This window comes from Aythya ferina (genome assembly GCF_964211825.1).
Source record: "Aythya ferina genome assembly, chromosome: 5".
Taxonomy (NCBI): Eukaryota; Metazoa; Chordata; class Aves; order Anseriformes; family Anatidae; genus Aythya; species Aythya ferina.
Genome location: NC_140301.1, coordinates 44,327,511 through 44,348,577, shown reverse-complemented (window position 1 = coordinate 44,348,577; position 21,067 = coordinate 44,327,511). Strand labels below are relative to the sequence as shown.

The 21,067-nt window shown below is 37.6% G+C and overlaps 1 protein-coding gene across 4 annotated transcripts in view; it reads right to left on the bottom strand.

Moving 5' to 3' along the window:
• KCNQ1 (potassium voltage-gated channel subfamily Q member 1) overlaps positions 1 to 21,067 on the bottom strand; it is a 342,658-nt gene that overhangs the window by 84,754 nt on the left and 236,837 nt on the right. For 3 of the 4 annotated variants that reach the window (XM_084521542.1, XM_084521543.1, XM_084521541.1), the window contains 3 exons: positions 20,543 to 20,637; positions 19,840 to 19,886; positions 18,932 to 18,993 (listed from right to left, as the gene is read on the bottom strand). In XM_084521542.1, coding sequence (XP_084377668.1) covers positions 18,932 to 18,993; positions 19,840 to 19,886; positions 20,543 to 20,637 — 204 coding nt within the window. Of the gene's footprint in view, positions 1 to 17,866; positions 17,964 to 18,931; positions 18,994 to 19,839; positions 19,887 to 20,542; positions 20,638 to 21,067 lie in introns of all 4 variants that reach the window. The other variant, XR_014693723.1, reaches the window with a different exon arrangement.

The window sequence follows — 21,067 nt, the reverse complement described above, 5'->3', positions numbered from 1 at the left end:
CATATTGTCACATCTGTAGCCCAGTGGCTAGGATTAGATGATGTTACTGCCTCAGAACACAGACAAAACTACTGCTTGAGCTAGACAAACCAAACACCAGGGGACCTACCAAAACTGGTCAGAAAACAAAACAAAACAAAACAAAAACAAAAAAACAACAACAAAACAAAACAAACAAAAAAAAACAACACCACAGCAACAAAAATGTTCAGCTAGAGTTTGAACTTACATATCTCACCAGTTCCAGATTTATGTAGCTTTTAACCTGTATTTTTGCCCAACAAGAGAATAGGAGTACAAAACAGATGAAGTAGGAACTATATACAAGACAAGGCAGGGCAGTTTTTTTTTCTTTCTTATTTATTTATTTCAATTCTTGGGGGAACTGAGGGAAAGGCAGCAAGGGAATATCAATAATGACACTGCAGGATACAAACATTTTAAAGAAAATTTGGTTATGAATAGGTAGAAAAGTTTTTTTTTTTTTTTTAAATTTGGGAAAGATGTATCTTTCAAACAGCAGAAACACTGTTCTGATGACTATTTGTATTCTTAATTGTATTATAATTATTACGTATGTGAATCCAGAGCTTCTTCTCTCATAACATTTTATATGTTTTATTGACACAAGTCATACAATCCCTGACACCCAATTACATGCCTCTTCTCCTCCAAGGAATTTCTCCTAGCAAGACACTTGCAACATAAGATCAATATAATTCTTGTCCCGGGGCTGTTCTGACTAGCACAGTTTTGTAACTATGACATACCCTAGACTGGCAACTAGAAATGTAGGTAGCTCCCATATTGCTGAATAAACATCACTTAAGTACAAAGAAAAACTGGATGAATGCTAGAATCGGGTCAGACTTCTCTGCTATAAATATGTATATTTTACATATATATATATATATATATATAAATATATATATATAGTGCGTGTATATAAAGCTGCTGACACAGCACTGTGGAAAACACTGCTAGAGAGCTTTGGCTGTTGCCAGCAATGTCATCATAAATCAGAAAGATTCTCAGAAACAACACTGCGGTTAACCTGTGTTGGGATACTGAACAATAGCCCATTGTTGGCAGAAGAGGAATATTTGACACCGCTTGACATCACCTTGCACATTTAGTGAACTAGACTTTATGCCTATTTCATATTTCTTGCTTAGCTGAAGCTGAGAACAAAAATTGTTAGTAATCCATAAAAATCAGATACCAGTCAAGATCAGGAGAGATGCAAAAATCTCCCTGGTGGCTAGCAGTTCTCCATCCCACTTGTCTATAAACAAATATTCAAACATCTTTGCATCAGATTTACTTATTGAAAACCAGGTAATGAGAGAAAAAGAACACAAGAAATGCTTACTCGTGGAAAGGTTTCATTACAAGACCTGCCACCTCTAGATACCCTGCAAAAATACAGCTCAGGATGGAGCAGCTTGTAATATGAGCAAAAGCAAGAGATTGCCAGGACCATCTCAGCACCACATGCTGCAGCAGCCTTGGGTTGACCCCACCTCCTCTGCAGAAGCTGTCTTGATAAAGTCTTTCTCAGCTTCCTGGAAGGGGATGGTAGAGCACCTTTCCTAACCTATGTATCAAAAAATAAACAAAATGGATTCAGGCCTTAGCCCCATGGTTTTGCCAAAACCAAGGATTCACAAAAATTCCAAAAATACTGGGGAGTTCAAGAGTTTTCTGAATAAACCATGATTAATTTGGTAATGTTTTCTGAATAGTAACTGGCAGCAAAAGAGTTGTGTGGTGCTCAGAAACACTGAAATATCAGGTTTTCTAATACTTTACAGAACCATACTCTAAATGGCAAAGTTTAGATAACTATGCTGGGGTGGGGGAGAGGGGGCAGAGATCAGTAAATCATCCCTGGCAGGGCTGTCAGGAGACCTGGAACAACTCCCAAAAGCTCCAGAATCTTCATCTCCCACTCAACTCACAAGCATCAAAATAGCATTACAGAACAGTAACCATTTATAACTTGCTGATAGTGAAGGATGAGCTTATGCATCTACAGATAATTTGCAAACTTCTCCAACCAGTGTAGAAAGACGGCCCAAATCAGATTCCTAGCATTTCATTTTCTTTGTGATGGAATTTGTTCTGTAAATTACTACAAAGAATCAAAGAGCATGCAACTGGAAGCTTATTGAAAACGCAATGGTGCTTCAACAGATAAATGAGCAGAGAAAACAGGAGATGCACTTCCTCATTGATTTTATGAAATCAAGGAAGAGATTAAAAAAATACAGAGCTTCGCTGCCAGTAATGTTTATAAGAGCATGTTCATTTTCTTCGTGCCTTTTATTTCTCCCAGAGGCAAAGCTTCTGTACCCTGGAATAATGTGAATGTGATTTAGTAACTGCAGAGTGACACCTTCAGTTTCAGGAAGACAAGGTGAATCCTATGTTCTCAGGAATAACTATTAAAGATCCTTAATACTCAGACTCAAGTTGCATTGGTGCATTTGCTTCCCAAATGATAGTACATCAAGATGTTTTGCATAAGATTCAGTTCTCCATGTGTATGCATGCAAACAACCAGAACACGAAGGACTCAACTGAGAGGGAAATGAAGATGTGGCTAGCCCTCACCTCTTCTGTTTCACTGAGAGCCAAGGAAACTCATAAGAATCATCATATCTGCAGGAAATTTCTTTCTGTTTAGTGTTTTCTGAAATAGTTTTTTATTTTATTTTTTTCCTCCACCCCATAGTTGAATATTTTGCCCCCCTGAAGTTTATAGGAATTTTGCCTGCTCAACATTGTCTTGAGACAAGGAACTGCTGGGATCTTAAAGACCCCAAACTGATTTCATTGTTGAAAGAGCCATTCACCCTACAGACTTCATGTACCTTGCCTGGTTACCTTCTGACTGAATACAGATCTCTCTTTATACAGGAAACTTGAGACTCCATGGCACTGTTCCAGACGCTAAACAAAAAGAGGTTGTAAACTTGAACCAATCTGCCTCCCTACCACTAGCTACAGAGACTAATTTTCTGAAATTAAATCCTCTTGTCCCTCTGCCTCACAATGAAATAGCACACACTTGGAAGGGCTCTAGGTCTACTGACTACCATAAACTAAAACCAAGCTGTTCTTTTCTTCTTGCCTTTGGTAAGCAAGGTTAATATCAAAAGGTCTGTGCTAGAACCAGCCAAATCAGAACACAGTGAAAGCATCACCATCAGTAGCCACAGGGAATGAATAAATTTAAGAACAAAAATAAGGTGAGAAAAAATGATGCAACATACTGTTCCTCATTGCAGAGCAAAATTCTTGGAGTGCAGAAAAAAACATGGGAAACATTGGGAAAACATGGAAACTTTTGACCACAGTAATTTGCAGTCTCTTTCAACATGGTGTTTTAGAGCAGTTGATTATTGGTGTATTAGAAATAGCTAGTGCTGACCAAGTAATGCATGCACAAAAAATTCTCCTTTACAATTTTCCAATTACAGCAATAGATCACTAGCAAAAATGTGTACATAAAAAAGCTCATTAGCCAACATCCTCTCCCTCGACACACACCTTCCTTTTCAAACTCAGGCCTAGACAATTTTCTGAGCTTATACAAGAAAGACACAGCATATTAGCAGGAGATATTCTTCCCTAGTCTCCTTCCCAACAGCATAGGTAGCATTTGCAAATGCTACACAATGAATAGAAAACAGGAACAGAGAAGTTGCTCTCAGTTGCCTTCCAGCTGAAGCTGCATCTCTTGTTTGTAATTGAATAGAGCCTCATATAGCTATCTGTGCTGATCCATTTCAATCTATTATCACAAGCTTACTTCTGGCATTGTCCCGACTTACAGACTGTTTAAGAACCTTGTTGAACTTAACTTTTTCTGTTTCCATAGAAACTAGCAAGCATTGTTGTAGCTCTTCTGATGCCCAGTGTCCTCAGTGTGAAAAGCAACTCTGCACAAGTGCCATGGCATTATATTGCTTTTTAGATGAGAGGTAGGGACTGGTTTTTAAAGTGGTGCTGAGCACCCACCATGTCTGCTGGCACTAGGCAGATTCACTCTGTAAACCATACTGGGGGGTGAAACAGGGAGCAAAAGAACTGGATCCTCCAAACTTGACTTTACTTCTGTCAGCGCCACAAACAGTTCGAATAAATTGTGCCTGCTAGACAATTTTGCTAGAATAAATCAGTTCAATTGACCACAATTACAGCACACATGCAGATATTCATTTTATTCATGAAAAGTTATCACTCACTTCTAGCCATCCTATGTAGCTGCAATCCCCTATAAGCATACTAGCATAGGACCAAAATTGTGATAGAAAAAATCACTAACAAAACACCTGGACAGTTTTATTAAAAAAAAAAAATAATAATAATTTTAAAAGCCCAATGCTTCCCCGCAATCATGATGTTTCTTTTCCTTCCACCTCCCCCCCCAAAACTTCCTTTGTTCATAAACATCTACAACTGTTAAAGAGACATTATCAATTTAAAAACAAGGAGTGTGTTTGTTGTTTTGTTTTTCTTTTTAAAAAAAAATATATATTCAGTGGAGCCTTTTGATTCCATGCCCAGATACTTACACTACAAAATATGAGACAAAAATTATAGGTATATGGTGTGCCAAGAAACTCAGCACAGCGTGACTTGCCCAGGCTTTTTGAAAGAAAGCATGCATACTGTGTCACTATTATGATTTAAAATAGCTGGGCCTCCAAAGTCATAACACTACTGTACTATACTACAAGGTGCCTGCAGATGCCTGTAGCAGCAAGCCAACCAATTAGCTTAAGAACTGTGATGAAAGCCCGACTTTGATTTCTGTTCAATGTGTGCATCTCACAGCTTCGTTTTGGTACAAAACAAATCTATGATGAAATGAAAGAAAGCTTAAAATGAGGGTGAAAACAACCGGAGTGAAATGTATTATTTACAATAATCCTCATTGTTATTCACTATGAACTGCAAACTTATTGGTTTCAAAGGAGAGGGGGACTTTAGTAAAGCAGAAGAAATTAGGTCTTGGCATTTTAAAAGGGCTTCCTTTTCTTTTGGGTTTAAATTTAACACATGGGGCAGAAAAGCTTGCAGCTCTCTGAGCTCAAGGCTTCCTAGAGGCAAGCAACGGACATCCATCGTCCTGCCAGGCAGAGACCACTCACACTTCCATCATTGCCTTCTGCATCACCAAGAATCAGGACAACACCCAGGTAGCTTTTGGATGTGCTCTGACACTTCACCAGACAATATTTTTGAAACTGGAAAGGAATTTTATTTGTTGGCGTCAGTTTTTACAGTTCTCTCCAGCTGCTCTGGGATCCAGGTTAGAAGCAAGGTTCAAGCTGTTGCATGTTTGCAGGTGTCACCAGATTTAATACAAGTCGGCATTCTACCAAGCCTGGTTCCCTGGAAGTGGACTGAAAATGTCTTTTGAAGACATTTGGAGAATGGATTCAGATATTATTATGTAGAATGGCAAAGAGACAATCTCTGGCCCTAGCTTCCTCCGCCTCATGTGAGGGAGACCTATTCTAGCAATGAGAGAAGGATACCGAAATGATAAAGGAAGGATACACGACCCCTGCTCCATGAGTTATTGCCCAATAATTGCCAGCTGAGCTTAGTCGATAAAATTTCAGCCCAACTAAACCTCATCCCTGACATCTTCCTTACTACATGTCCAGGCTGATACTCAAAAGCACTCATATCAAACAGCAACGTGAGCGGAGAAGAAAACTCCTTGCTGGTGACAAAAGAAGAATCTTGAGGATTGGCAGTAGCAGTTTATCAGCAACGTGAGGCAGTGAGCAGCGTGGAAATTCTGTGCTTTTTCTCCATTACTCCACTTAGTCTTTTCTAAGGATTTAGCATCCTCTTGATAACAGACTGGAATGTCTCACACTGCTCTGTTGTGAAGAGACTGACTCCACATGAAAGCATATGGACAAGATACTCCTGGACAGGAAAAGACCACTTGGGCTAACAAGCGAGTCTCTGCCCTTATCTATATATGACCTTCAATTTGTGCTAGCTTTCTCAGATCATTTCAAAAACGACCTCTGTTTCTTAAACTGACATGTACTATATTATTCTAAGGGACTCCTGGATGCTTTGCTAATTACAACATTGGTATTGTTCTCACACTTTTCCACCAGTGGCCTAAAAAGAAAGTGTTTCTGACCCTACATTCTGCATGTTTGTTTACTCTGAAAAAAAAATAAAAAAAATCTATTACATCAAAATTACTTGGATTACTCACTTTTATTGTGAATTAATGATAGACTTGTAAGTTTTCTACCAAAAGGAATCTCAATGCAAACTTATCCTGCCTTTTCAAAGGTTTGTTTCTTCATAGCAATAAATTCTTCCAGAAGACACAGTGCTCAAGATGTCACAAAAGACTTTTAAAACAGTACTATACACATACCAACTGTATTTTTCTGGACTTACCCCACTTTACCTCTAATAAGTCAGCTTTGTAATCTTTTCCTGTTTTTCCTAACTGCAATCATACTACATGAACAGATGAATCCACATTTTTCTGTAACAATTTCTGAAGTCTTCCTGTTTTTTAGAGTATTACTAGATATTTCTCTAGTATAGAAAGGATGCTCTGGCTCTACCACAACTATGCACAACCAAAAAAAAAAAACCATTTCAAACCAAACAAACAAAAAAAAAAAAACAGAAGTTCTCATTGTGTTTTAGATATGATGATCTGTGTCTCAGCCGTAGCTGATTTTTCACTGTAATTGTGCAGGAAGTACACAGAAAACAAAATGAAGTAACCCTGTCTGTAGGAATCACTGCTCTTTTGGTTCTCAAGTGTAGCACCATTAACTGATCTGCTTCCTCCTCTTTCTCTGTGCAAAGAGAAAATATGTTAGACTGGCCTTTTTTCTAGTTGCCATAAGATTCAGAAAATCCTCAGTACAGAGATTCAGGGAACATAGATTCAAGGCCAGCTTTGTCAACCACTATCTTGGAGCATATGCATATCTATTCATTCTGACTATCATGTCAGGTTGGCAACAATCAAAAGCATGCTGCAAAGACAGCTGAACCAGTGCTGCCCAAGCTAAAACCAGAAACATTTGGACCTTTGTGAAGTATTATACCCAAGCTAATAAGCCATGCTTGGATGCAGTGCTACCCAAATGCTGCTAGATGGGTCTCCGGGCCCTGGGCCAGCATGCTTGCAGTGCAGTGCATTAGATAGAGGAGTATGGGCTTAGGGCTACAGCAGAAACCACTGCTCCTTTGCCTTGGTGAACAGGCACTGTATTCCTCTCCAGTTGCTTCTGCTGAGAGCATTTGGAAACATCTCTGGGGGACTGATTATTTCACCTCAAAGCTTGGCCAAAGCTCCCTATTACAACATGAGGCAAATGTATAGGTAGATGATTCGTGATTATGACTCATTTTGAGAAGTAAATATATACACACAAACACATACATACATATATATATATATATATATATATATATATATATATATATGTATATGTTATTGACCATTTATTTTCTAAGGTGTTCTCCTGTAAAACTGCTCTGGTTGAAACTCTCTAGAAACTTAGGAGTTGCAGAATGAAGACTTCCTTCAGCACCCTGATGACCACAGCATGCAACCAGAGATACTGGTGGCACAACTTGAAAGTTTCCAGAAAACTTCAGCTATGATGAAGCAAGGACCCAGCTCTGTTCCAGCTGACATTTTGAATATATTTTACTCTAGGGGGTAGGGGTGGTGTTTGTTTTGTTTTGACTGCTTCATTTGGCAGGACCATACATGATAACCAAGCCAAGTCAGATGTCTTTGTTGCTAACGTTAACTAGAGTGGCATAACTGACTCACATATCCAACTACCCCAGGACAGAGAAGCTCTGACAATCAGAGACCAAGAACTTTGAAAGAATCTGCAAAAAGCTCAAATGAAGAAGAGGAAAATCACACATAAACGGTGGCTCCACCATGAAATGATAACACAGGAAAAAGACAGCCCAAACAGGGCAAAGAGCCAACCCACACTTGAATTGATAGACATGCATGAACACATAACTATATGTAAAATTAACTTCTATTGTCAACTTTTTTTTTTTTTTTTTTTTTTTTTTTTTTTTTTGTAGAAAGAGTTTTAGTTAATTTATAAGGCTGTACACATTTCCAGTTTGGAAACACAAAGTAGTTATTCACTATTTTTTTAGGGCTGGGCAAAGGGCAGTATTTATTAGGTGTAGTGTCTGACAAAGCCTTTAGTGCTGTTAATCACACCAGCTTCCTTGATATATTAAGGCTATTAGGACTTAACTAGGTAAAGATGCACATGTTGCTAAGTGAATCACCTTCTACCTGTCTAATGGAAACCAAGTGTTGATTTAAGTGGAGTCATCTGTTTAAAAGAGCAAAAGAAAGAAATTGAAATAAACCCAAGATTAACAGATGTTGCAGAAGGGTCAGTGTTGAGTGAGCAATGTTGTATTCAAGACTTTCAAAATAAAAACTTACAGGAATATTTAAACTCACTTGAATATTTCTCTCTGCTTGACTGTGTAAATTTAGCATTTAATACAATTTGTTTGGTTTTAAATATTACATGCGTAATTATCTGTATGTAGGACAGTTTCTGTGTCATGCAAGCATGTTCTTTTCTCTCCACCCCTGGGCTCTGTGGCTAGGAAATGATGTTAGAACATTAATTTCTGGATGATTTAAAATCTACTGTCTAAAACAGTCCCAGTACATTTATATTGGCTGGGTTGTCTGGTTTATATGTTTATATATGCTGTTCTCAAGTATTGGATGGTTTTAATATTAATGGACTATGATTATGTTGAACACCACACTGGCCAATATAACTATTCAGAACTAGAGGGGCTTTTAAACACAATAACAAAAAGGAATGCTGATTTGTGGTTGAAGTCGCAGACACAGTTTAAATTAAATTCCTGGCTGTGCCACAGATGCCACTGTGATTTCTTGAGCGAGTTGCTTCCTGTACCTTAGCTGTAAAAGAGGGAAACAGCATTTTCTTTTTCCCTTCCTTTCTCTATTTTGTATGTTTAGTCTGTCACAGCAGGAGCTCTTATGCTGTGATGAATATAATGAAGATACCACAAAAAAAGGTTCATTCTAAAGGGAGGTAGCTCATCAGACTCTTATACCCATAGCATACAAGGGCAATCACACTGTCAGGCCGGGCCGCTGGCTGCCTGCTGGAGCTGACCTGGTGTGTAACATCAGTTAACTCGGGGTAGAAAGAGAACCTGTGATAGGGGTTCAAACTGCCCATCTCAAACTGCTGAAGCAGTGGGATACTTTTAAAAAGTGTAAAAAGCATGATCATATTTGTCCTGGAATTTTAGAGAAATAATGCAAAACTTGATTTAGCAATGATGAATTGTGGTTTTGCCCCAGCCCATGGGTAAGATGCAAAAGCAGAGAAGAATGACTATAATTGTCATCTAGGTTTATGAGCTCTAGGAAGGATATACTTTGAACGAGGTGGTTTTTTTTTTTTTTTTTTTTTTTTTTTTTTTTTTTTTTTACTGATTACTGGTTTTCTTCTTATCTTCCTGCTGACTCCCATCGCCCTAAATAGGAGTCAGAGAAGGCTGGCTCCACTTTTTCTTCATACAATCTAAGCAGCACAGGATATCTGCATTTAGCATTTTCTATTTTGAAGGACTGGGGGGCAGGTAAGGTGACAGAAGGTGTGGTCTTTGCATCTCTGTAGGAAAGGGAGCATACCTTCCTTCACTCTGAAGTTTTTCCAGGAGCTGAAAAGACTCCAACCTGAAAAGACTACAGCCTGAATAGAGTCCTTTCAACCTCATGCATTTTTCCTCCCTGATATTCAACTGCAAATGAAAATAAAATATTTTAATTCCACTGAGATCACTCTAACAACAGATCTTTGACAAGGAAGAATTTCAACTTTGACATATCTAACTTCAGCAGGGGTTCACCCTTCCATATTAAAACTGAAATTAGCCATTTACACATTCGGATACCTTTTTGGTTGCTTATCTGCAACATGAAAACACACAAACACAAAACAAAAATAGAGATGGTTTTACTGTAATTGCTTTCCTTAAACCTGTATGAAAGACAAATAGAAGTCTTCTGTGTTCACATGGGTTCATTCAGATCCCTTTTCTGTGATCTGCTCCACAGAGTACTTACCCCTTACAACTGGTCCTCGTTCTCTCTCAGCATATCCCTTGTGCATTTCTATTCCACATCAAATGTAAACAGTCTAGTCACAAGAATGATGGAGCCTAAGTTTCAAATCTTGTTGGGTTTATCTTTGAAATGCCAGGCAAAACAGGCCTTATGTGGTTTAATAAAAAGACTGAATCATCTCAATTTGCAGGCCTTACATCCCCTTGTATACCTACGCAAATATAAGCCCAAACATCTGATCCCAAAGCCAGCAACTGTTCTGAGGGCTGATTAAAAGATTATCAACTGGTAATGCATTATTTCATTACTCCATCTTTTTCCTGGAATTACTAGATTTTGTTGGATACACTGCACGTTAGCTACAATTCCTCTAGGATTTCTGCTCTTAATAAGCAAGTAGTTCACAAGCATGCAGTCATTGCCAGTGTCATGAATTCAAAAGTCAGTAGCCAGACTCCATGCCAAGAAGAAATCCATGAGATAAAAAAAAGTATATAACACTTCATGGGTATTTGTAAAAGTTTACCCTCTGCTTTCAGCATCATGCTTCCCCAGCTACTGTCTGCATCCTGAAGCATTTGAAATTTGGGGTGAAATCAACAACTGACAGAGGAAATTTACTCTTTCATAGTATTTTACTTCAACTTTTTTACTTTTATTAAAATATTTAAAGGAGTATCACAGATAACTTTGTGTGACTGAATGACTGGAGCTTAATTAGCCATTGCTTGTGAACCACCTACAGTCACTATTCTCCAGTCACTATTCTCTAGAGTAAATTTAATATTTGTCTTGCCTTATTTTACAGGGATGAGAGTCTACACACCCAATTTCTGCAAAAGAAATGATGAGCTGACACTTATTAAGATGCAATTGCCTCACCATCCATAGCTGCCTTTATATTTAGATGCTACTTGGTGTTTTTGTTTTGTTTTAATATAAGCCATTTACTGTGATTTAAGAGCTGACTCTTCAGAAACAGACAATACAACATCATGACAGCCTGTAAGATTGCTCTGTAGGCCAGGTCTGCAACTATATCAGAGTTGCTGCACTTAGATAATATAAGGTTATATATATATAAATAGTACTCAACTCTGAGTATATTAAACATTTCCAAAATGAATGCAAAAATAGATTGTTTTCATTTGTGTTGCAGTAGGGTTTTCAAACAGATTAAATTAATGCTAACAAATAAATGCAAGTAAAGCCTATTCCAAAGACCTTACAATCTTCAAGGTATCAATGTATAGTGCTGCAAAAGTCACAGGAATCTCCTCTATGCAGACACAGGGGTCTGCTTTCATGGCCTTCATAAAGCAGACCAGGTCTAAGACCCTGTACAGAAACATTCAGCTGCAGGGGGCTGTATGGGTGACCAAATCCAGTAGGAAGCAGCTGTGTACAACAACAATACATAAAGGGGCTATCCTAAGTATTCTCTCCCCCAGGTATCTTGTTTCTAGTGGCAGGTTTGGAGCAGAGTCTTAAATATAGGGTGTAAGAAAAATAGAGTGCAAGAAAGCACATTTATATAAAAGCATGCTTTTCCTTGTTTACCAGCTCACCACTGACTTCTGTTCAAAGCACTTGCTAGAGTTTACATACAGACATCCTGTTTAATAATACTCAAGTGAGCCCTTCTCCATGACTTTGCCTAATCTCTCTCTCAGTTTGTTTCTATTCTGGGTACCAAAAATTCTGGCAGCAGTGAATCCAACAAGTAATTATTTTTTGCATTCATTTTTAGCATGTATGTCTGAGATTTTTATTTCACTGTTGCAGGGGGGATGGATAGCATCAGGTACTGGCGATGGAAATCTAGAGGGTTTTCTTTGTTTACCCACTGAAATATTATCGGACTGGTGAGAGAGAAGCTATTAAAATTTTAAGGCTGCCTAATGAGCTAGACTGATGAAGGATGGGCTTAGTTGTAGTCCAATTTATAGAAAACGGGCATCCTCCATAACAAAGTCCAGCACTGAAATTGCTTCCGTATGCTTGTACTTCAGCATCTGGAAAAAGACTAAGGATTAAATTAATAGGGATACTTAATCTTCCATACGCCTCTTAATATTCCTCTGCATCCCCCAGGCTATTACTTCTGCGTTACTGCAAGAACTATGTACAAGATTAGTAACTGATCGGTAGTGGTTGTTTTAATTTTTACCTATTTTGCATCTCTTTTAAAATATCCATTCAAAACCATAGTTTTAGTTTTGTTTGTAGCTATCAGAAAGGCCAATCCTCACATATCTGTTTTGAATATTGGCAGATTCCACAACTTGAATTTCTCAGCACATGTTCAGCCTGTAAAATACTGAGTATTTCCATGCCAGACCCATTCCAAAACTGTCTCCTTCCAATTTATGGCTCACTGAAGGCTCTAAACAGGGCTTCCAGCACTGACCAGAAAATCAGAAGATGGTTGTTTTTCATTCTTTCACCATCAATTTTCAGCATCATTATTCAATTAAAAATAAAGCCAAAATTTCCCTGTCAATTTCATACTGATATGAATGAATGCTATCATTAGTCAAGGCTACATATATAAGTATTTTAATAGAAGTTTGCCTTTCAAGTGTGCACTAATTCTTATGTTACACCAGGAAGCACACTAACTGCTACCACAGACTACAAAATGACATAAAAATGTAGACAAAAAAAGGCACCAAGGGTAATCATAAGTTAAGTAAAGCAGATATTTCTTGGAAAATTGATGTATTAGCCACACACTAAGAATTCTTTTAGGTAAACAAGCTGTCAATATGAAACCTGGTACTTCTGAACCCAGAGGAAATAGGTGAGATAATATTTTAGTATTTTCCTAAGTAGAATGTAAAATTATCTAATGTGTGCTCTTAGGATTGAAAACATGGAAAATAGAATATCCTTAAGCTACGCAAACAAACAAACAAAAAAGCCCACTTTAGTCCATCAGCCCACAAAGTACTTGCAAAGCACTGAAAAGGAAATGTTTCTAGGACAAAATCTCACAGCTAATGCTAGTATATACCGACACCACAACAAGGGGCATGACAGCAAGCGAGGTAAGCATTAAATTTTAACTTCTCTGCAGTTTATGTCTGCAAACCACAGTTGCCAGAGCTCAGATTCTATAAAGATAGCGGGTCATACCCTTAGTGCTGGAATGGTAATGAGCAATTAATCCCTCAGTTTTCATATTCATTCAAGGAATAAGGCCTTCACTCTCATTTGTATGGAAACGCTCATCTCACATAATTGCAAATGACCAACACAACCCAATACTTGGAGATTACACAGATTCACTGTGAAATTCATCTGCAATATGTAACTTCGGTTCATATAGTTTTGAACAAATCAATAGGAGAATTAGATATGAAACCTTTTTCAATGGGGAACAATAGTTGATCTGATAGGGATTGCAGGAGAGAGACAAACCAGTAAAAAATATTAACTGGACCTAGACACATCAATGACCATTCTGATCAGCTGTATCATGTTTAACAAGGTGTCAGCCCAGCTCTTTTCTAATACAACTATGGACAGAATCAATGCTTTGGTGAAAGAATTACAGAAAATGATTTAGCCAGAAGAAAATGTTACATGACATATATAAACGTTGCAAGTTACAGGTCTCCAGCACTTTTTGAAAGCCACCTCAGATGTGTTGCACTTATCTCTCCTTTAAAGTTCCATTAAAGTTCCTTTAAAGTTCAGCACTCAATCAAAAACACATCAAATATATACCATATAATTACAGTTTTACTGAACACAGGACCTATACATCTAAACAATCAAAGACATCATAGATGGAAGACAGCAAACTCAACTAGCACAACCAGAATTCAGACAAATTATACATACAAGAGAACAGACAGTTTTGTTTTTCATTCAGTTTTGGTTTTCTAGAGCAGTTCAGATTTCCAGTAAGCAGCTCAAGAAGCACAATAGCATCTATTTTAGGGTAGATGCTTTCACAATAGATTTGTTTTTAACTGATTAAAAAGTGGTGCAATCTGCATATACAGTAAAAATGAAAAAGTGAAATGATTCTCTCTTTGCTGCTACACTGCATGTTTGAACTTCTATATGCTGCTCTATAGATATTAACTACTCAGAAGAGGAGAGTTCATGTTTTCAAAAAGGAACATGCAAAATGTGCATATGCTTGCAATAAATATTCTCTTGCAGAACTGTTGGACTTGCATTATTGCTCTCACTACTACATACCTTCTGTTTAAACAGAAATTTCCATTAAAATCTCTACAACTTAAAATTTAGCAGTAGAGAGTATTACTGTGAATGTTCCCTGTAATTCAAAACTACTATTATAAGATGTTAATGGTGACCTTGCTAATGCTGATATTAATAACTGCGCTTACTGTCAGGTACAAGCACATCTCTGAGCATGTAGAAAAGACACCTGGAAAACCACTTTGGATTGCTATAACTGTTCCATAAAGTCAAATTTTAAAAAGTGCCCAAATAATTGAAGAAGGTTAAGTCCTATTTTAAAACAACTTAATGGAGAATAGAGCTTAACCTTCACTTCTCAGAAATACATATATGTATAATACACACACATACTTATTTGGAAACCTGAATTCTGTTATTCTGCTCCAGAAGGTAAACAGGCAGGACTTACTGATATATGTGGGAATCTGATACATAGGCACAACAGACTGTCAAAAGTCCAGAGACCATCAGTGTTTGCCCTCACTGAGTATTTTCAATGATTTGCCCCTGTACAAGACTGAATTATCCAAGGGCAGCCAAGCAATAAGGCCACCTGATTACCTGCAAAGTGCAAGCCAGGCCTTTTATATATAAATTAATGATCAGCAAAAGTCTGAAAAGGAGCAGATTATTCTAAAAAGTTAGCATTATAGTCATTTTTAGTCAAGATCACATTAAAGCAGAAAAAAGAGGAGATGTAGCATGCAGCAGTTCTCAAGTGCACTGTGGACTTGTTCCTGGATCAAGCTCCTGGGCACACCCTATATTAAACCACTGGCATGCAGTGGTCTCTGCATGTGGATTAACAGTGGCGTGCACACACAGCTGTGCATATCTGGAAAACTGTTTTTGATTTTGACTTTGGTAGCAAGCCAACAGTGGCCAGGTTTCTTGAGGGTCGGTTGAACAGCCATTTACAGATGTTTCAGGATAAAAAGAGAGAAGGCTGGTCACCGCAAATAAATTGATTTGTTGCTCTAATCCTGCTCAGCTACATTCTCTGAGGGACCAGATCAGCACTACATGCACGAACTTGGACAACTGCTACTTAGTGGGGTTTATGAGGCCAGTCTGGGCGCTGCACTAAGGCGGATGCATACCTTCTGGACCACAGCTGGCTGCTGCCCAGACAGATCAGGGCATGGGCACAACCACTGCCTGCAACTGCCTGTGCTCAGCCATGGCAATATACCTTTAAAGAAAATAGCACTTGGCCTTCTTGGCTTTTTAAGCAACAGAGAACGGCAGTGAAATCTAAATATGCTGTGGTTACATACTGGATTGTGATTTTTCTCATTGAGTCGTATCAGGTTGTGCAGTCTCCAGTTACATATACAAAAACACCTTTGCAGCTGCTTGCCAAAATAAGAAAGTTCTACAGGAAGGAATCTGCAGGAAGGTTCCTGCCACCTGGATTCATCCCCCTGGCATTTACATAGTAGGAAACAATCTTTAATTGTATTACAAGACCAGTGTTTTACTCAGCGCACAGGATCACAAGATCAATAGAGCCTACATACTGGTATATTAACAGGTTTTCTCATTTTCCCCAAAGATTTTAAAAGTATTACTAGCGATACAGCTTCATGTTAAAAAAAAAAAAAAAAAAAAAAAGGATATGGAAGTGGTTTTCTGCTAAAGCCCCCTTCCCCCCCAAATAAACACGTTTCTAGACTTAAAAGAAGGCAAAACTTTTTTTTTTCTCCCCTGATTTCAATACATGGAAGTTCAGATTTGTGCCATAAAGCATCATAATTCCTGTCAATAACTTGTGTTTGAACATTTTATTTTAAAAACTTCCTTTTCAAGTGTTGTCTCCTGTGTACTGCCAGCCATACATATGCCTTGAGAGCGTGTTTGCTTGTCTCACTACAACATGTAGAAAAGCTTTCAAAGAGTGACAGGATGTCCCAGCCATGATTAGATATTCCTGAAGACAGAATTAACTTTATTTGTAGAAACTTCTCAACTCAAAATCCACCTCCACAAAAGCCTACAGGAATGGACCTAAAATGAAACTGGATTCTGCCTCTGTGATGTGCTTGTAACAGATCCTGGGCCTGGGAGATGCCCATCAACAGAAGCACCCAAAAGTTTCAGAAACTTGCCTTTTCTTTGATTTTCTGATGATGCAAAGGATTTCAAGGCTAAACAGCACAACATCACGTGGAAGCTTTCTGGCACAAACTTGTTGTGTTTGCGCACGGCAATTGGAAATTGCTCATATGCAACCTTGTATGAGGCTCAGAGGAAGAGGGAGCCCTGGAGGTTTAGGCTGCTCCCAGTGGCACTTGGAGAGCTGTCCGTGAGTGATGAACCACTCTGAGATGCAGAAAGGTGTAATACAGACTTCCTAACATCTTTTTTTTTTTTTTTTCCAGCCCTCTGCTGCAGCAAGTGTACTAATAATCACAGATGAAAATCTATTAGAAGAACTCAACTTATTCCTGTGGGATATCATGTACCACATAATTTCCTCCTTGCTGCAGGAGGAGCATCTAAATAATTTCAGAAGGCTACAGCTCATTTTAAAATGTTTGAAAGGATATTTTTCAAACATACAAAGGTGGTTAGAAGCTGCACAGTAGCCTGCACTGTTGATAATCTGTTCTTCAGATGTCCAAGATTCAAAACTATTTCAAAAACTAAATAGGACGCAGCTAAGTGTTTAAAATAGAGTCACCTTAAAAACCAGCTGATATACATACCCTTTACTCACTCGCACTTGCGCTCAGCAAGGGAAGGATTTAATTGTGTGTTGAAATCATCGCATGTACTGTGTACTTTACAGAAAAGAGAAAGGCAGCTTTGAAGATCAAGAATACCAAAAAACTAGCTTTGGCCACCATCTGCAGCTGCAGTAAAAAGGTGATTTCACCAGTTCCAGTGTGCTGTCATGTACACCGTTGTTTGCGTAGTCCAACTGAAATTCTCTATTTTTAGCCTTTCAGCTACTTTCAGATAAAATTCCTGCAGATAGGACTAGCTGTATAGGTCAGATAACATACAACTCTGAAACCACAGATGACCTCATGCAACTACAAAGAAAGAAGGGTCTGTTACTTAAAACAAGGCTAAAATTTAACCCAGCTATACTAAAATTAAACAGGGAGTGTTTTACAGTCCCATTACAAGACATAAAACAACAGTCACCATAAATTCACAGCGTACTTACTTGTAAGGATGTAAAAAGAGTAATTAATAACCCCCGAGTAGATTATCTCTGAGCCAGCACAACACCAAAACTTTCTCACGCTCACTGAAGATTTTACAAACAGCACTGAGAATCTATTTTAGCTGTCATCTGAGAATTGTTTGCCCAAACTGAAAAGTCATTGTTCCTTGTCACTATTCGCAAGACATTTTGTCATGTTCCACACTTCTAGTTGACATTAAGGAGATAAAATAAATAAATGTAATCCAAACTTGGTGGAGAAAGCTTCCATTTGTAAGAACACTTACCGGACATAGATCCGAGCAAGCACTGCGCAGTGATTCATCTTTGTGCAAAATGCAGTACACTCTCCTGTTTTCTACTTCACTCCTCCTGTATGTCACCCTGTATACCAAATGGCACCTGTTCCCCTTAAAATGCCATTTATTTACGATAGATAGTACAGTTCTGAGTAACATCATTCAAGTTTATCCTATGCATTTAAGGAGAAATGCATATGGAATGGACACATCACAAGTGATTCAGTACAGATTAGGGTGTTCAGTTTGCATCTGTTGGCAAATCTTTCTCATAACTCTTTTGGTTTGCAGAATATTTGCTGGATGTTTCTTCAGAACAAATTCTTAATGAAGTTATCACACAGTGCAAGTTGTGGAAGAAAGCTGTTTTCCTCAAGATACTTAAAAATATTTCCACTTTCCTTTACACCAACATGGACAAACTTTTTTTTTTTTCTTTTTTATATTTTTAAACAATGACATAGCCTCTACCTGTCATCTTGTCATCTGATTTTTCAAGAACAGCGAACACTGAAATAAGGCGTTACAAGGCACTTAACTGTTAATTTGCAATTATAGAACAAGTCTGATTTTTTCAGGCTTCATGTCACTTGAAAGGAGAAACTCCATTTGTCATGGAGAATGAAAACCAGGACAGAACGAGGTTTGCTCTCGTGCTCTCCAAGGAATTGTAGGTGGAGTTATATAAACAACAGAGTCACGATCAAAGGGAAATCTTGGGACTGTAATATACTGAAGTATTAAAGGAACAGAGCCTTTTATCTATTGTGGAGGAAGGAAGTAGAGCATTGAGACATGTGTAACGTATACAATTAAAAATCAAAAAACCAAGTAAGTCCCAAGAGACCAAAATCAATTAAAGTATGTTTTTTTTCTTACTCTGTTAAAAGGGCAAGAAAGAACCAAAAATGCAATCCACAACAAAAATTATGTTCCATCACCTCGAAAAGCCAGCCATTCAATTCTATTTTAAGTTGAGTTTTTTCCTGCATCCTATGAAAAAAGCACTGTTCGATCACAGAACACTTTATTCACTGCCAGCCTGAGGCCTACCTTGTCCTCCACTCTGTTCAGCCTGGCACCAATCGTGTTATTTCCTCGATCTTTGCTTTTTTCTGTTGAACAAGAAACATTTTCAAATTAATAAATGGTGTTATAACAAAATAGCAGTAAGCCACAACAGGGTGTGTATAACTAGCCCACCAACGCAGTGTAACTGAATACCTTTGCCAGGCTGGAAGCTTATTTCTTAAAGGCAGGGGTTTTTTAATTATTATTATTTTTATTTTTTATAGCACTAGCCCAAGCCGTGGGTTTTAATAACCCTTAAGTTCTTAAGTTAAAGGCAGGCACTTTCGACCTTTGTTTTATGCTTTAACACAGGAAAACAAAACTGTTCCCAATTTACTTCATATTTTAATTGCTTTTAGAAACAATTTGACACTACGCAAAAAAAAAAATAAAATAAATCTATAGCTTGCTTCAACAATGCACTTGGATAATGTTTTATCTATTTTTCCTTTCTATATTCTGTAGAGAAACGTAGGTTTGAAAATGACATTAATACAGTTTTGATTACCCAGACTTGTCACCAGACAAAATCAGTACCTGGCATTCTTTTTCTGTTCTCTTTTCAAAAATATCAAAGCTTTGTGTAAATGTTACTAATTTCACAGGAGCTCTATAACACACCATTTTACTGAAAATAGAGTGAGTCTCAGACAGATTAGTTAACATTTTGAAAACTCCAGTGATAGTTGCTTTAAATATTTAAATCAAAACAGCCCTATTTAAAAGTATTGATAACTAAACATTATTGTATATTTACGCCTAAACTTCAGATGACATCGGGTTGGATCTTTTTGAAATTTTTGCAACAAAATCAAAAATATTTTTACAAGTGTTTTCCACAAATTCCTCATCAGATTAACTGTAGACACCTCTCCTTCATAGTAACTTACCTGAGACGGAGATAAAAAGAGATGGCTTTCCTATGGATTGGTCCAACCTTTAAACAAAAAAAGAATCATTTTTAGTTTTTATCATCCTGAAGTGGCATCTTCACCTTTTCTAGCTGGAATGGAGAGACCTCCTCACAAAGAAGCAGCACGAAGGTAAAAAAAAAAAAAAAAAAAAAAAAAAAAAAAAAAAAAAAGTTGTGGTTTGTACTGTAATTGAAGCAGTTACTTTGGACTAAGAATAGTTTGAAATTAAAAAACGACAACAAAAAATAATTAAACTTAGATTGGCATTCAGCTTTTTAACCACTGTGAAGTTTTATAGTGTCCACTGTTTTTCCACATGAACTGCATCATTGTTTCCACTTTTCTTTGGTTTACTATAGCTTACTTACAGCATCCATCTGTTGTCTCTTTGTTTACTCTTAAGTAAACAAACGTGCTATGAGAGCAGGTGATGGTATTTCACTCTGTACGTACACAGCCCATAACATTAAGGGATTATGGCCTACAGTCAGAGCAAACTGGGACTGAGGCAATACATGGAAGTATAATGCAAATAGTAAGTCACAAACATCAGATTTTTAAGCAATCTGCCTTTTCCTTCATCTGTAAAAACAGAATGTTACTTGAATGCCATTTTTGTATTCTGTACACTTGCACAGCCATGCCAATACAGCACTTATAACCCTGTCAGTTGTCATACCTCCTCTGTAACTCCTTGATTCGCACCATCAGGTTCAGATGACCCTGGGAATACTGCTCAATAACATCTCGGACATCATAGGGCTTTCTAGCTTGCTGTAAAATAAAAATCAGAAATATGCCAGTAAGCCACAAGGATATACAAATGATCCCTGTTAGTGTACATTTTTTTCAAAAGCAAACAAAAAAAATCCTTAAAACCCATTTAATGCTGTATAAATTTTGAGATAGTTTGATTGTTGCCATGATCATATATTTATCATTGAATAATTATGACAGTTCCAAATTCATCTGCATTATTGTTACTGAAGATCTACATGCCTTTAAAGAGACCATCTACTGAACTTGAGACCAAAAAAAGGATCTCTGGTGCCTTGCTCAGAACTTTGTGGTCACCTTAGTGTTTTCTGGAAATAAGTTTCAAACTCTTCAACCACTGGCCAGTAAAGCACTTTTTTTTTTTTTTTCAAATGCAAACCTTTATTCTCAGCCTAAGCTCTCAGTTCAGCTTATACCACTGGAACTT